This window comes from Amphibalanus amphitrite, unplaced genomic scaffold (assembly GCF_019059575.1).
Source record: "Amphibalanus amphitrite isolate SeventyFive unplaced genomic scaffold, NRLGWU_Aamphi_draft 000561F_arrow, whole genome shotgun sequence".
NCBI classification, from domain to species: Eukaryota; Metazoa; Arthropoda; class Thecostraca; order Balanomorpha; family Balanidae; genus Amphibalanus; species Amphibalanus amphitrite.
In genome coordinates, this window is record NW_024882055.1 from 169,178 (window position 1) to 186,559 (window position 17,382).

Sequence of the window (17,382 nt, forward strand, 5' to 3'; positions counted from 1 at the left end):
TCGTCAACGCCGCCCTAATTATTAATAAAAATTATGGCAGTTGACACCAGATGGGCTCCAAAAGAGCTAAGGGCTGCTGTCACTCAGCTCAGCATACATATTACTCTTTTTCATGGGTAATACCAGCGCAACTGAGTGCACATCTGAAACCAAGGTAATAAAAAAATGTACACGTGTACTGCGCATTAGGCGAGGCCCACACATACCACATACAGTTATATAAGCTGCATTTTAAACGTGACACGCATGTTTTGATCATTCGTCAACGGATGCTGTGTGTGCAAAGCTGCATCAATGGTATCCGTGGCAACGCCATCGCCGACTGTCATCCGACCCGCTCTCCATCTAGCCCGACAGGCCACGTTTCCACTTCTTTTGAGGACACTAATGCGTCTTCAGCAGCCGGAACGAATATGGAAACGCAATCGTATTGGAAACGCAATCCTATTACCGTTGGACATCCATGATTTTTGCGCGGTCGGGTTGAAACACATTTTTCTTAGACCATAAATTGGGAATTTGTGGTACTTATATGAATTATTTCACGTCACTGAAACAGCTGGGTCCTTGCCAGATATCTTCGTTTTGTCATGCGTGCCATGGCACAGGAAGTACACAACATAAGCTGACGCACAATACTGAGGATTGACGGATCGAGTGAAAACGCGAGACGGACTCGCAAGACGTCTACGTAGTACGTCATATAGGTGGACGTCATAGATAGATAGACGTCATAGATGTCATAGACGCTAGACGTCATAGATAGCATTATTAAAGAAAATAATCATACGCAGCTCGATTATCATGATCTTCATATTCAACACTCCAAAACATAACCGAGTCATAAAAGTACAACGCAAACAATATTCATCGTCCACAGTGTGATAACGGCTCATATTTCAAGGCTTATTACCAAAGAATATCTAGCGCTAGCCCACAGCTTAGTTTATGTAAAGCCCAAAGCCTAATCACACTAGAACTCACCAGATTTGCATATCAAAGCTCACCTCTCACAACTATATACTCGCAAAAACATGCATGCATGTTGCAAAGTGTAGTTATATGTATACTATACAGTGTAAGTACATCGCCCGCAAGTTGCTACCGCATCGCACCATGTCTCACTTCAGTTCTCACCACTAGTTCTCACACGTCCCCACTCTCACCATAGGGGAGCACAGCGCGTCTCCGGGTTCATGGGTGTCCCTGGGCGGCAGCTGAACGCGGCTGCGAACTCAGCTGTGTGTCGCGCCATTCGGTTCACGCGCTCTGGGTTCGGAGGGTGGGTGCTGGCTGCCACCAGAGCCGCGTACGAATCGACGTCAATGTCAGCGCAGTACACCTGAAAACCGAGAGAGAGAGATAGAGAGAGAGATAGAGAGAGAGAGAGAGAGAGAGAGAGAGAGAGAGAGAGAGAGAGAGAGAGAGAGAGAGAGCGAGAGCGAGAGCGAGAGCGAGAGCGAGAGCGAGAGCGAGAGCGAGAGCGAGAGCGAGAGCGAGAGCGAGAGCGAGAGCGAGAGCGAGAGCGAGAGCGAGAGCGAGAGCGAGAGCGAGAGCGAGAGCGAGAGAGAGAGAGAGAGAGAGAGAGAGAGAGAGAGAGAGAGAGAGAGAGAGAGAGAGAGAGAGAGAGAGAGAGAGAGAGAGAGAGAGAGAGAAAGTCGCAGGGTTAGGGTTGCATTTAGGAACGACAACTTACATGAATCATCAGAGAGCAGATCACATCCACCCCTCCCTCTCCCCCTCTTTCCTCGGGTCACATCTCTGACCCCCACGGATCTGTCACTAATGACCCTCGCAGATCTCTGACCTGTGCGAAGCTCATGAAGAAGGCCTGCTGTGTGGTCAGGTTGACACCGGGTAGGGCTGGCTCGGGTCCGAGTCGCGCTCGCCGTCGAAGGTAGGCTGATAGTGCCAGGGAGAGACTGCTGAAGTCGGCTGAGTTCTCGCCCAGGGTGAGGTCACCGTCCAGCTTTGTGGCAGGGGGGGGAAGGTTACATAACCGGGCAATTTGCAGCTGACGGCGAGGGTTTTCGTGAGCTACAACGATTCGCCGTCCAGATTGGGAGGGTGCGATATGACACGTGGCGCACGATATGTGGCAGGCCTGAGAGCTCTGCAGCGGGAATGATTTAGGATAGCCTATGCTTTAGGGATTATTTTTTTAAAGAACGGAATTCATCCCGGGGTATATAAAAGCAAGGTAGGTATAGATATCCATGTAACTCGTAATAATGTTAACGTATCGTGTTCGCACATGATCGCCAAGATACAACCCAGCCATGCTCCTAACGCGACATACCTACAACCATGAACTGAACCCATACTATGAATATTACCTGGACATCCACAGTTTGGTGGACACTGCTGGCCGTTTTGACCAGCGGTGACACATACTCTGTCCGTATGCACTGGAATTTGTCGTCCACTCTTTGCTGAAGTGCCCCGGGTAGGTGGCGCGTAGCACCCGTCTCGTCAAAACTGAGACCTGGTCAGAGCGAGAGAAACACCATGTGATGTTGAAAATAAAACGGCAGGTGCATAGACCCTTTATAGCACAAGCACACGGATATTTGACGGCGTATTTGCATTTACCTACATATCTTGGTTTTACCTGTATGAAAGGAATCACAATATCCGTCATAATATCTACATACCTACCTATTCGTTGTGGAAATTTTACAAAATGATGATTTGCGAAACTCGTGGGTTTGACTGGCAGTGAGTATGCACGAACTGTACTTCATCGTAATGTCTACAAACAAACTTCTTCATGAATTCCTTCAAATTGCTAAGGCATCGCCGCGGTAAGGATACCTTCAAGCTGTGCCGCATCCGCATGCATTAGGTACCTATTGCTTTGCAAGCAATCCATTCCCTTGTAGAAGAGGTTGACCATGCAGTGGTAGTCTGTCGGCATAATTCTGACCTGTGCTGTCGATGCCGTGCAGTAGCTCGTGCGCCATCACCACGCCCAGCACGGCAAACTGGACGTACTCGGGAACGTCTCCGTGAAAGAACGGCTCCGTCAGCAGCGCCAGTGGCACTCCTGCGGCAGACGTGAGAATGACTAGTTATCTTATTAGTCGATAGGTGGCAGCAGGGGTAGACGCCTGAAGTTATGCTGTGCCGCAGCGCCTCTTTGTTGCGGCTGCTGACTGTCGTTGCACTTCTCACCTGAATTATTGTAAATAAGAAAGTTTTATATTATTTTCACGCCTTCAATGATCATAAAACATTACAAGGGCACGTCATATTCGTGTTTTTTTTTTAATACCGGGTTAGAGAGAAGACCTCACCTACGACTAACGGGCATTGGAGGGAAAGTCATACGTTTTATTCGTGCATTGTTTTTAAAACGGCTGGGGAAGCATATTGATAACGGAAGCAAGACTAAGATTTTATTCAAGTCTTGTTTTTATCCAAACATAAGTGATCTGATAGAAAACTTATACCGCAGGTCGTAGAATGAATTATATATCAATTATCAGACACAAGTGCCTACGTGCCTCCGTTTATGTGGTGAGTGAGCCTTAACATGATCTCACCGACGGCGTTTCTGGCAGGGAGGTGGAAGGCGTTGGCCGTGTGAGGCTCCACCTCCGTCGGCCACCTGTCGGCACAGCGGGAATGCTGCAACTAAATCACATTAGATGGCAAAGCACAAACTAAAATGGAGCACATACATGATCGGTTCTTTGCCGATAAATAAATCAATCATTTAAAACCTTAGGGGGGTTGCATCAACCCCCCCCCCCTGTGCCGGCGAGGGTTATTATCTGGCTAAACATACCTCAAAGGGTCTGTAGATGCCATCTCTCGAAGCGTCAACTTCAACGTTTTTACTTGAGCCCTTCTCAGGCCTTTGAAGAGGTCCAGCAGCATCTTGGATCCAGGCCGCACCAACACCCTTGGAGACTGGAGAGAGAAACAATGGGGAAACAATAAATTACTCAAGGCACATGGAATATCAAAACAAATGCGTATGTTAAGATTTTGTTGGAAAATGTACCACCCGATGCTACGTGTAAATTTATCATTTTAAGCGGTAATTAATGGTCGTGTCGTTATTTTACCAATCAGAGGCGGCTTTAGGCTCCGACCTGAGGTGACGTTTTCCAGAGCCTGGAGACGGGCGGCGTGTTCACGTTCACGAACGTGTCGTTCCACAGGCTCTCCGGCGCCAGCAGGTAGGTGCGAGTGGCGGCGATCTTGTCCCGGGCCAGGCCTAGAAGCCGGTCAGACGCAGTGTGTGTGGCGTTACTCGCTGCCATCTTCAGCTCGATAGAGCGCAGCAGCTCGGAACGAATCTCCTCCAGAATTGAGCTCACCTGTCGTAGGTGGCACCGGGACAAAGGGGCTGGGTAATTCCATTGTTATTATTGCCTGGCTGACAAGAAAACAAATTACAAATACACTGACATGCAAATAATTCCAGAATGTCTTCATCTCTGTTTAGAACGGACTTCCGATTATGCGATTACATTCATCCAAAAGATTACATTCATACATTCATCTAAGTTAAAGAAAAATTGTTTTATTTGGTAGAAAGCACAGGTGGAGTAGCAATAACGATCTAATTACAAAAATAATAATACCGGGTTTGTTATTTGTGAAGTAAAAAGTTGCAGTTGATATTCACATAAATGGTTCATACCATTGCAACACATTCACGACTGGTCCTAAGGAGCCGGTACCTTTTCTCTGAGCAGATCGACTCTCTGTTTGCCGACATTTCTGACGTACAGGGCGGCCACGGCCACAGGGAATGCCTCCTTTGTGAGGGAGACACAGAGCTGCTGGCCGGCCGACAGGCTGGTGTCAGCACTGACCAGGGAGTCCACCATCTCCGCCAGGAACACGGTCCTGAGAAAAATGATGGTCATCCAAGTTATCTAATTTTCTGCTGAATGAACCATGACGGAATTTAGGGTTTTTCATAGATAGAGACATAGACATAGAGGCATAGAGGCATGGCAGAGGCATGCATAGAGACCTCGTTACTCCCAAATTATGACGACAATCGATGAGCACAATACACAGCGCATAACTTTGATTTTCAATCCAAAGCCCAGATTTCGTAAGGCTGTTTGGCACACTTAGCACGTGTACCTATCTCTTGACATAATGATAGGCGATAATCAGCGTAAAGTAGTTGTATGTTTTGCACCTGTGACTGCATCCAGTCACCTGGCGTGTGCACCCTTCCCACCTGAAGCGCAGCAGGACGGCGTTGTGAACCACGCTAGGATGGTACCGGTCCAGAAGGTCCCCCAGTCGCTGCATGTACCGCGGGTACCGCACGTGTACAGGGTCAGATCCCCGCACCGGCCGCCGCATCACACCTGACAGGTACCGCTCCCAGTCCAGCTGGAAAGGAAATAGCAGCCGCAGTCTGACTAAGGAAAAGGTGAACTACATTTAATGCCGCCCTTCAATCTTAACCCGGCACCGCCTGGGCTATTTCCGTACCCACATCAGCCTGGGGGGGGGTCGGATCCGACCCCCCCCCCCTGTTATCTCGAGAACCAATGGTCGTATCGAGCCCCGCGAGGCGGCGTTCGAAAGGTCTCTACGAGACCTTCCCAAAGTACTCTTAAGATTTTAAGATTGAGGTCAACTTTCGGGTCAAGGTCAGGTCAAAGGTCAAATTCAGGGGTTTTGCATGATTAGGCTTACGGACAGCGGAATCGATAGCTGCTGCTCGAAACTCACCACAAATGACCTCAAAGGCATAGTGAAGGTACCATGTGCGTATAGGGGTCATACTAAGTACGGGTCAAGGTCAGGTCAGGTCACGAAAGGTCACGGTTTTCACTTTCTGCTACATGGGCGTGCGACACATGTTTTATGGCTTATTTTTCACGCCAAATCCGATGGTAATGGTTATATGTGACCCCATGTCACTGTGCTGGTGATAAGTGTGCATTGAAAGCATAAAAAAATCGTTTATACCATACATAACTAAACGAGGGCTAAGAAAAAAAGTCAAATTTTCAACTTTTTATTTTTGACATAAAAATGCACTTTTCTAGACGAGCTTTGTCCCAGGAATCTAGTGGTGCCATTTGTTTTCACATGCGATGTTCAGAAGTGCCTCTAATTCGCGAAAATGCTTATGACGTCACCATGCCCTATGCATGTTGGAGCTATTTTTTACAATTTGGGGGTCAAAAATCAAGATAGAAAGTTGAAATTTGGGACATCTAATGTTCTAATAGAGCTCTATAACATATATTCCGTTTTTTTTGGAAATTCTCAAAATTTTGGATTTTATTAGCTGTTTTCCAAAAAATATAGTTTTTTGAATTTTTAGGGGTGAAAAACGCATTTTATGGAAAATTCGAGATAGCCATTTTAAAGAACTCGTTGAGCTGCGTCTTTTCATGTCCTTAATTTGCAATTTGCTCTAAACCTCAATTTTTGGCGATTTTTTAAACATTTACCATTTTTTGACTGAAAACGCCATGTAGTTACATCACTAAAATCAATATATCTCAGAAATTTTTGAAAATGTTTTCTTAAAAATTGCACAGGAGACGTCAAATTGATGGGGGAGAAGGTATGCGAAGTTTCAAGTTGATAGCGCAAGCGGTTCATGAGTTATTTAAGAAAAACGGAGGGGGGGGGTCGGATCCGACCCCCCCCCCAGGCGGTCGCGGGTTATATTACATCTTGCAAGCAAATTATAAGCATCAATTTCTGTTTTAGTTATATGCTAGTCAAATGACTACGCATTGTTCGTTACTTTTCATATGAATGCTAGCCCCCCCCCCCCGCCCCTCCCTTCTCTGTGGTCTATTTACTAACGTATGGATGCTGTAACTGAAGCAGCCCCACGGTTAGAGACGGTAATAAGTGATATAAGCTAAGCATATTGTTGATCAACTAACGTAAGGATACTGGAGTTGCAGTAGCTCCACGGTAAGCGCCGGCTCTAGGTGGAGCCGCGCCTCAGAGACCACTCTTTCCTGCGCAGTCGGCAGAATCTGAAAACACACGAATGGAAACGCAATCACTGATTAAACTGATCACCGATCACCTTCAGCGATACTTCGTATCTTCCAACAGTGATTTGCGACACTTATTATGCCTGCAGAAATGTCTATGCTATGAATGATGTAAATATTGCAATATATGTAAGCGATCGGCTGGTATTCAGTCTGTGTTTATCGTACTTTTTAGACTGGTTACAAAACGGCCTTACAAAGCTTCAGGGAGCAGTTCGTATAAGGGTGTGAAGTGATTTTTATGGCTAAAGCACCTGGTTGCGACCTTGATGGGAACTAAAGTTAATAAACATTTGATAATGGCTGTTGATGTAAGTAAGAGCTATGAGGGACCCTGCCAGCCAAAGAAACGGCAGCAGAAAGTACGGGGCAGGTGGTTCCTCACTTCCCTTACCAAATATTTCCTCTCACCAAGAGCATACAAAAAAGAGAACTTTGAGAAAAATAAATGACTGAAAGCATTTGTTGCATGCCATTTGTTGAATGGCTGTATCAAAAACTTGTGTTTATCCGCCAGGAATCCTACGTAGCCTCGAAATGGGACATGGCAACAATCGATTTACTGATTAGGACTATGAATGTCAAACAGAAAGCAGCAAGTTACCTTGTAAAGGTCTTCCATAAATTGAAGCATGTGATCAATCTCGTCAGTTGCCAAATGTTCCGGAAAATGGCCGTTGGCTACGATATTTTCCCAGAAGTAGGACGACATTCCCTCCAACATCTCCGTCAAACTTGCATTCTGGAATAGATAAAGAGAATGATTAACTAAAATATTAAAAGAAATAAAATTGGATCTGCGTAAACATTCTTTTATACGTAATTTATACCTACGTTGTAAGATATAATGAACACTTCTACATCGGGAGAGGACGATAGCTTTTAAAACACAACGAGTATGATTTTCATCCATGATGGTCAAGCTAAGTGTAAGTAAAAGGGAGCACTTTATTAAACACTTTTGTATATGACCTTCATTGGAAAACATCCATCCAGCCGAACCCCGCCACTGGCCTTCGACTCCTCATAGAGCTGACTGGCTGTACGGAGAGGCTCATCCGATCCCTCTCCCTCCTGTCCATAGAACGGTCCACCGTCTCCGGCTTCGTCCCAACTCCAGCCGATGCCGTCCAGCCGGCCGTAGTCGCCGTAGTCGTGGTCGCCGTAGTCGCCGTAGTCGTAGTCGCCGTGCTCCGGCGGCACCAGCAGAGTAACCGGAGTGATACGGCGTGAATTCGCCCGCCGTTTGTTCGTTCTGACGCCTGCCGACCTGGCCCTCCGTCTCTGAGGGGGCCGGGGGTTACGTCATACTATGATTGTTTAGATACGTCTAACTATGTATACGGCCAGTCACACTGAGGGAGTGCTGAGTCAGAGATCCCGTGGGAGAGTCGTGAGTCGTGAGTCAGCGGCCCTCAGTCACTGCAGGGAGTCGTGAGTCAGTGATCCTCAGCTCATGGCAGGGAGTTATGACTCGGCGGTCCTCAGTCCCTGTAGGGAACCTATAAGGAGCTAGAGACCCTCTGTTCCATAGTAGCGGCTCAGTTTGGTAGTCAGCGGGTGACTCGCCATCCGCCGCTCCGCCGCGACTCAGGCCCTTTCGCAATGTATACAGAGCCGCCGACCGGCCTAACACACGCACATACGTCGGCACCTCCGGCCGTTTTTAGACGGGAACAGTGCTGTGCTCATCGCCAGCCGTGGAGGCAGCTGACGCCAGTGGATGCGTCTGGAGAGGCAGCCGTGGATGGTTACTGGTCTCTTCGATATAACTGAAGTAAAAATGCTTGAATGAGTGGGCTGGCTAGAATTTATATTGTCCCTTTTCACGACACTGCATTGGGTACCTGTTTGACTGAAGTTGAAAGCAGAGAAGCAAAGCAATCAGCATCTCATTCGAAAGATCTAGGCAAACAACTGCTAAAATCGCCCAGGCATTTAACGGATCATACGGTTCAAATAGGTGCCTTCCAGTGCTGCCAGACTTGGAGGATTTCCGCAAATCTGGAGGATTTTGAACTCTATTTGCGGACAAATTTCGCTTTTGGAGGATTTTTGATTCTGGAGGAAAATCTGGAGGATTTGTCGCCCGATTATTATATTCAATTTCATGGAAAAATATAACACATTCAAGACTAAAAAGGCATTTTCCTGCCCAGCGTCACCCTACCCGTTAGGATATATCACGTCCTTTATCACCGTGAGACTGCAAAATGTCTCAGTCTGTAGCTATATTTACGAGGGTACCAAACTACTGGCGGATCTAAGGGGGACATTTGGGGCAAATGCCCCCGGCCCCCCTGCAGCGCCTGAAATCGACGAAAATTTTCGTTTTTTTAAGATAAAACGAAAACTCAACAACTTTTATAAGAAAAAGTATCTATTAAACTGCACAGCAGTGCGAAAAGATTCGAAATCCGATGGGTTTTTAGTATTTGGTGAAACTTTTTTGGGGGTATAGCCCCCCGCAGCGTCCAAGACCGCCTTTCTATATCTACCAATAGGATTTGGAGGAATCTGGAGGATTTTTGTAACTGATATAGAGGATTACAGCCTTCCCCATCTGGCAGCACTGGTGCCTTCTGCTCGTTTGTATAAAGGCTATTAACTACTAGGTCGTTCAATAAGTAAGGTAAAATCACACGTATTTCAGTCCACATTTGATGCAACGACACAAAACTAGCAACATATGTTCATTGAAATATCGTCTACAAATTGGCTATAAGCATTTGTTAGCAGGTCTCTTCGGACAGCCTCCCAAGCCTTCGGAACTGGCACCTACATTCAATCACCGTTCAGGCGCACGCGCTTATCTCAGCACTCCACCCGGCGTTGAAATCCTGCTTGGAAAACTCCTTATTGCTATTCCAAAGCCATGTCTTGATTATTTTATCGATTGCCAGATCAGTTAAGATTCCGGTGATCCAAACAGGCTCAAGTGGGACGGCGCCAGATCACGGCTGTACTTCAGCTTTCCTGTACTGCTAAAGCAAAGCCGATCCCACACTGATGTGTCGCTGGGCGTCCTTCTGTTGTTCAGTGAGCTCTTTGGCTTTATTAACCTCGTGATGACCTTGTAAATATCAAGTATATCTGATGATGCCTATAACTGTTCCGACATAACACTTCACCCTGTTATTGAAAGCAGTCACACAGATGCTTCGGGTCTCCAATAATCAGCTCCCCGACTTTACAGATTGTGCCAAGTCCAGAGAGGCCTGCGTTCAAAAGTCTACCCTGCTCTAGAACTTTGTCTCTTATACTGCTGTGTTCTTGTTGAAATCGTACCAGCTGTTCACCAGCAAGCATTGCTAATGGCAATAGCGTCATCAGGGTCAACTCACTCATTTTGGGGTGAATTTTGGCTAGCGTGACAAATCGGGGATTTTTAGAACGGAACTCTGCTGCATCAATGTTTTCACATCGACCGTGTTCGGACAATGAGCCAAACTCCCGAAAACAGTTTCGAGGGTTGTGTAGAAAATTGTTCAAAGATTCAGATGGCATATTTGATTTTGCTTGAATTCCTCATATAAATAAACTATGGTACATTTTACCTTACTTATTGAACGACCTAGTACTACGCACGATACCTAGTAGTATATGGGTACCTAGTACGCAGGAATAGCAATAAATATTATGGTAAAACATTAACTGGCAAAAAATCAAAACTCGTTCCATTTATCAGCTGGCCGATTGCCGCCAAAGTCATAAGAGCCACCTGGTTAGATTGGTTTACGGCCGTCTCTCAACTCACCGCCTGGGTTTGCCGGCCACGCGTCCCTCGGCCGTCTCTGAGGTCCCCGGTGCGGCTGAAGCGACCCCGCGTCCGCCGGAGTGCCGCCAATCCTCCCCAGTCCTGGGAGGGCAGGTCGACCACGAGCGCCGGTCTTCGTCTGTCACCCGACCCTTCCATCAGACCGATATCCACCAGCGCACTGGCGGTCAGACGCTGTAGCCGCAGCAGGGCCGTCGTCAGGTCGGGGGCTCGCCGCACCGCCAGGCCGCCCAGCACCTCCTGTAGGATGAAGTCGGCTGGACGGGACGGGTATAGGTCAGAAGAGGTGGGCGCAGGTCAACTTTTGGAAGCATTACGGTCCACGGGAGAGTAATTTGACGAGAATGATCAGTGTCGTGTCACTGCACCGCTGTTTTACACTCGATGATTAGTATCGATTGACAAGAGTAAGCCAATACCGACTAAGAAATGCATCTTTTTACGTGAGCCTTTTTGCACGTTTATTGTAATACGCTAACACAGATCGTGGTGTTGATTTTTTTTAGCCTCGTAAGGCCAGCTCAAGGTCAGCGTGAGTCCTAGGTGTCAGAGCGCGGACCTCCAGCTATAACGCATCGTCTTCAGTTGCGTCACCACATAAAAACGTTCCACCTCGTTTGTGTGTGTATATGTCTTTTGGGGCATGTTTACACTCAGCCTTTGAGCCGCGGCGGTCTTGGCTCCAGGCCAGCCGGTAAAGCTCACAATAAAAAATGGGGGGCTGCGGACAAACCGCTGACCTGTTATTTTTCGAAAAGTTGCGGCCACTGAGACAAAGTGCAAACCCTGGCCCCATCCTTCTTTTCCTCTATTCCCTTTCAACTCCTCCCTCTCCCTCTCCCTCTCTCGCTCTCCCTCTCTCTCTCTCTCTCTCTCTCTCTCTCTCTCTCTCTCTCTCTCTCTCTCTCTCTCTCTCTCTCTCTCTCTCTCTCTCTCTCTCTCCATCTTTCTCTTTCTGTTTACCAGATTCATCCAGGTCGCTTTGAGTGCCGCGTATCTCGTAGACACAGTGCTGATAGAAGTATTGCGCCCAGGCAATACCATCTGAAGAACTTTTTCTTCCTTCTAGCAAATCTGAAAAAAACGTTAAGGTTACCCAGAATGAACTATAAATATCAACGTTTTACGTACCTGATTAGGTACCTAAAATATCTAATAAAAAAACTACTGCAGATGCTCAAAGTCTCCCAAATTCTATGCTAGCACCTGGCAGCGCTCGTGCGCTCCAATTTGGGCCAGAATGCGAGCCGTTGTATTGTTCGGTCAGGGCAGTTCGTTTTAGACAGTCAACAGAGATGTATAGCGTTTTGGTCACTCAACATTCCCTTATATAGCAGAGGATCCCTTGACAAAGAAATGATTCGTCCTCTGGCACGTGCCGGGACTAACAAAAAGCAGTCTCACGTCCAGCACTGACCCCGCAGCTGCCGCTCCACCTTGCTCTCCACGTAGTCGGCGCTGATGCTGTACCCGGACTCATGGCTGGAGAGTCCGAGGATCCGGGACTCTCGGATCCAGCGGCCACAGGCGGCCTGGTGGAGGTCCTGGCAGGGGTCGGCCGACGGGTCGGCGTACCGAACCAGCTGAGCAGCCAGCCACACACACTCCGGTGTGACGCACAAACCCGTCTGAAGCACAGCCAGGTCGGGGCGCAATGTCGTTAGCCATGGTGGAAATCGGATGTGATTTATAGGCGTGATCACTGTGCTTAAAACGGTCAATGCAATCGCCACATAAAAGAACTGATTCTGTCGAGCATGACTTACGATCGCATATCAAGCTATATAACTTGTAAAAGTAAAAGGTAAAAATGCGTTTCGTAACAACCTGCTCTCTTTCAAGTTTATATGTCATTTTAATCGTGGTCATTTAATGCGTCGAACTGATTATTAATGCGGCATAAATAAATAAAACAAAAAACATACAAACCATCGCATACCTATACCTAAGTGAATCCTGACAAAGACGACTTCTTATGTCCAACTGACGTACACAATTAATTCAACTTCCAAGAGTTGATCCGACTACTTATCCAATATCCATCTATTGCAAATGTGCAGCCCACACACACATGACACAAATCACTGCTGATTTCATATCGTATCGTATGTCGTATCGTATCGAATGCATCGTATCTCACCGCGTTTACACTGCGTGTCAGCCGTGCTGAGCCGGTCCCGGTGCCGACAGTGCCGGCTGTGTTCCGCTCCTCCGTCCCCAGTGCGGTGGCGTTCCCCGCGCCCTCAGAGGAGGCGTTCACGGCCGGCGACCGCTCCACATCACCAACCACCTGTGTCACCGCCAGCACCAGTCCCAGACTGGAGCTGAGCAGCACCAGTGTCAGGCACAGCAGGCAGCGCTCCATGCCGAGTCGGCGGCGACGCGCCGTGGCCGGGCCCGGCTCGGCCCCGTCCTCCTCCATACGGGAGCGGGCGCCGTCTGCGGCTCCGGGGCGCACGTCCGCCCGCCGCCGCGGACCGGGCGGGTGGCTCCAGTCACCCCACAGACCCGTCTGTGCCGGGCCGGTCGTCCTGTCTATCCCAGCCACCGACTGGAGCGTCGGATATAGTCGGCAGCGACGGACGCCGACGCGGTCTGAGCGCTCCGAGGTCGGATGGCCGCGGTCATTGTAGTTGCATTTGTGTATATGTTGAAGTACACTCCGCATCGAGGGTGTAATTTTAACTCACCAGACAAAATTCAATTTGTTTAGTTATGGTTGTTACTACACGTTTCATTCCGTTGCGCCATAGCCTACTGTATTACTGATATAGAGTAGTCTATGGTTACGCCTTATGGGTAGATGACTTGCTAATTTAGCTGACAAATGCATCAAATAAAGTTATGTTGATGATATATTCCGGGCATCATCGGTCACCTACGAGGATTTTTCTCACATGCTTAAGTGGCAGTAACTCATTGCTAGTACACATGGAGACAAGACGTGCGTTTGTTCATTGTATGTCATAGGTCATACCTTGACAGTTCTCATGCACCATGGCAAATCCAGGGGCATTTGAGGCAACTGCTCCCCTTCTCAAAGTGGCACCCGAAATCGGAAAAATGCGTTTTTTCGACAATAAAACGAAAGCTTAACGACTTTTATGGCGAACAGTTAGCTTTAAATTGCACAGTAGAGAGTAGGTAGGAAATCGAAATACGATGACTTTTTTAAAATTTAGAGACATTTTTTGAAGGGTAGTTATGTCCTCGCGCAGAGTCCAATACCGCCTTTCTGGATCCGCCAGTGTTCTCATGTTATTTTTCGTTTATTGTCACCAATAGACCGCGCAAAAGTTTAGCGTTGGAACACCATTTTCGTTTATTGCTATCAATTATAGACCTTACAAAAAGCTAGCGTTCTGGTGTTGCTGTAACACCCTTACCTAGCGCACAGGGGCGTAATTACTGTGCCCATTGTGTACCACAGTGAACATTCTGAGGAAAAACCCGACTGTATTCTTCGCATGCGCTATCGAACGGTGTGCTTTGCGCTATGGAATGCTAGTCCTGAGCGCCGTGTCCATAGCTTGAACCATATTTGCTCTAAGAACACGGACACATACACATAATCATAAGGAGGAATTGAATTTGTGCCTCGGAATGGTGTACTAATGTACATTTTGTATATCTTGTCGGCCATTAGGCTGATACACAGCGTCACTTCGTGGATAACACGGCCGCCAGGGAATGTTAGCAGTTCCAACCCACCGTCCCCGCGCAACGCTCCAGCCCTCTGGCCTCAGCTCCTCGGTAAGTGCGCACGAAACAATATCAGTATTGCTATGCTAAAAGCACGCAGCAGCTGTAAAATGCACACTGATGTTTGTCACAGAGGGACGGGGGCTGTGATAAGCCGAACTATCGGAAGCAAAAGAAAGGCGACGGGGAAAGGGTGATGAAAAGGGTCTGAATGATCGAAAAGTACTTGTTGTAAAAGTACTTGTAATTTCAAGAGAAATCTATTGGGAAAGACGACTCGTGCAATGTAAACGCGACATTTGAGCTATTAACTAACGCAATAATAGGCGGCCTTCATCTCGGCATTTTACCGGCTTATATACAAGTCCCCGTTTAACCTTTCGCTATTGACAGGATATCTCACGGCTCCATCTAAGTTCTACCATGATGACGAGAGAGGTGGTTCCCCGCCAACCCGAGGACAACCGCAGTCCGCCCGGTCCCCATCACCCCAGCGCTCCGCGGGTGTCCGGCGGGACGGAGGAGCCCCGCGGGGAGCCGACGGCAGCTCCGACACCGGCCGCCCGCGCCCTGCTGCTCCTGCTGCGAGCCACCGCGCTGGTCACAGGCGGAGACTGGACCGCCCTGCTCCACACACTCCTTGCGTTTACAGTGAGCTCCCTGGGAACGGCCGGATCGACTCGCAAGGCCGTCAATGACGGCATGGAACTGCTGCGGCGTGGTGAGACTACCCTGGCTTTGGCAACAAGTGGTTTCTTTGGTCTGCTGCACGGCATGATGTGGATATCAGTAGTCTCCTGTTTTTTGTCAAGTCGCCGTCAGTGCGAACAACAGCTCGTAACAATACACTCTGCGACTCACAGGCTGTCGAAGTTGTCCGGCATCTCTAAGCCATCCGACAGTCTAAATTGGAAGACAAACGGGCTTTTTGCCATCGTCCTGCTGCTAGTCCTAGTCATGATAGCTGCCACAGGCTTTCACATTGTCTTCCAACCCGGTGGCTGCCTGACAATATCAATGAACTGCGTTCTGACTGCGTTATATCTGGTCACATTCTGCTGGTTTGCTGTGACCTTTTGCCTCATACCAGTAAAATACGTACTCGCCTCTCTGTATGTGGAGAGCGGCCTGCAGGAAATCAACACCCTGTTGACCGCCATGGTGGAGGGCGCCTACCAGCCGGCCCCAGCCGCCGTCTGTGACGTCATATCGCTCCACGGGGAGCTGTCCCGCACCTTCGGCCGCCTCACCAAGGCCATGTCGACCGAGCTGGTGCTGGTGATGGCCTCCGGCACCATCGCCTGCGTCACCATTCTCCTGACAGTGGTCAGTAGTGTCACTATGGGCGCGTTTGATGACATGGCGCTGATGGTCACCCTCTACCTGATGATGGCCTCGGTGACGATGGTGCTGCCCAGTGAGGCCATCCAGCGGTGTCTGGAGGCGGCTGGAGAGGCGCGCGAGCTGCTGCTGGCCGCCGAGCTGCGCCAGCCGCCGCTCTCCCGCCAGCTGGGCCTGCTCCGGGAGTCGGTCGGCCGCGACCTGGACACGCTCGGTGAGCTGGGCCTGTTCCGGCTGCGCAGGTCCACCGTGCTCTCCATCGGCGCCACCATCCTCACCAACGCCATCATCATGCTGCAGTTCTACTTCGCCTGAGAGCGACACCATTCTAACCAGTGCTGTCATGCTGCAGTTCAAGTTCACCTGAGATCGCCACTATCCTACTACCAGCGTCGTCATCATGCTGCAGTAATGCCGGGTATTATCTGCCAGATATGTGCACGGATCCCAGGAAATGGATCTGGGATCTGATCCCACGGCTCTAAAATCCGATGGGATCATAGATCTCTCACGCGTCGAGACTCGAGAGGTTCATTGGGATCATAAATTCAAACCTTTTTTGTCTGTAGTCGATCCGATGAGATCATATGTAGATCTTTACTCAATTTTCGTCGACGCATACGTAGATCCTCGTGAAACACGTGTTGAAATTTAACAAAAGGCTAGTTTTGGGTATAACTATTATGTGATTATACGTCTCAATTCACAGTTTTGTGCTTCTTAGTCTTACTGACATGAAACCACGTTGTGGCTGTTAGCTGTGTTGCGATCCACTCGGACCACAAGTCTTGTTTCTCGTCACATCATGAGATCATATGTAGATTGTAGATCCCGGACATATTCTCTCTGCGGGATAGAAGATTGTGCTGTATTGCACGGATCTTTGTTGAACTTGAAGTGTGCACTTGGCGTTCAATAAATACATATCCTCGGTTCAAAGTGTTTCAGTTTTTCAAATGCCTAGTAGTCAAATGACTTAATGCCTATATTTTACAAGCATTTATTAAATGCTTATTTAAGGCTTGCTGCAGTCGCAAAAGAGTATGATTTTTAGCTCAGCTCATACGAATCTGGACGGCGGACGCCTATCCGTGTGTCCGTGTATCCGCGGTAAAAGGTTACCTATAGAAAACCGAAAACATTTGAGTATAAAGGGGAAGATTGCTGTGGACTGGGAGATTTTGTCCCGGATCAGCTGCTAACCGGCGTAGATGCAAATATACTTGTGATGAAAATCTTCAACAAATACCTAAACATGCTATGACATGAAAATGAAGCACGCATGATTACCAGACGCCTAATTTATTGCAATTAACTACTGAATAAAACACTAGCATGTACCTGTACCTACCTGTACCTTATGCATGTACGTACCTCTGTTGGTACGAAATATATGGCATTATTATTATTATTATTATTATTACTAGCCATCCTGAGACGACTCCGATGAAATGAGATCTGCGATGCAACAAGTTACGTCATTTTCCTTTGCCTTTTATAATATGTCAAACACCGCGTCTGTGTTTCTTTATATAAAAAATGATTTCACTGAAG

At 48.1% G+C, this 17,382-nt stretch overlaps 1 protein-coding gene across 1 annotated transcript; it reads right to left on the reverse strand.

Moving 5' to 3' along the window:
- Nucleotides 1-322: 322 nt before the first annotated feature.
- Nucleotides 323-14,498, reverse strand: LOC122393888. Its single transcript, XM_043390329.1, has 16 exons — nucleotides 12,926-14,498; nucleotides 12,203-12,413; nucleotides 11,749-11,859; nucleotides 10,765-11,042; nucleotides 8,022-8,291; nucleotides 7,612-7,749; nucleotides 6,891-6,986; nucleotides 5,210-5,367; nucleotides 4,695-4,863; nucleotides 4,101-4,328; nucleotides 3,791-3,915; nucleotides 3,546-3,610; nucleotides 2,927-3,046; nucleotides 2,337-2,485; nucleotides 1,808-1,969; nucleotides 323-1,342 (listed from the first exon to the last, which is right to left on the reverse strand). Exons 1-16 carry the CDS (start codon nucleotides 13,451-13,453, stop codon nucleotides 1,163-1,165), a joined length of 2,988 nt encoding a protein of 995 aa, XP_043246264.1. The 5' UTR covers nucleotides 13,454-14,498; the 3' UTR covers nucleotides 323-1,162.
- Nucleotides 14,499-17,382: the final 2,884 nt, after the last annotated feature.

Excerpts from the sequence above, each read along its gene's own strand:
- LOC122393888 (XM_043390329.1), bottom strand. The coding sequence starts at position 13,453 with ATGCGGAGTGTACTTCAACATATACACAAATGCAACTACAATGACCGC. Across the intron at positions 12,414-12,925 it reads TGACACGCAGTGTAAACGCG|ACGGGTTTGTGCGTCACACC; the intron begins GTGAGATACGAT and ends GCTGTGCTTCAG. Across the intron at positions 1,970-2,336 it reads ACCAAACTGTGGATGTCCAG|CTGGACGGTGACCTCACCCT; the intron begins GTAATATTCATA and ends CCTGCCACAAAG.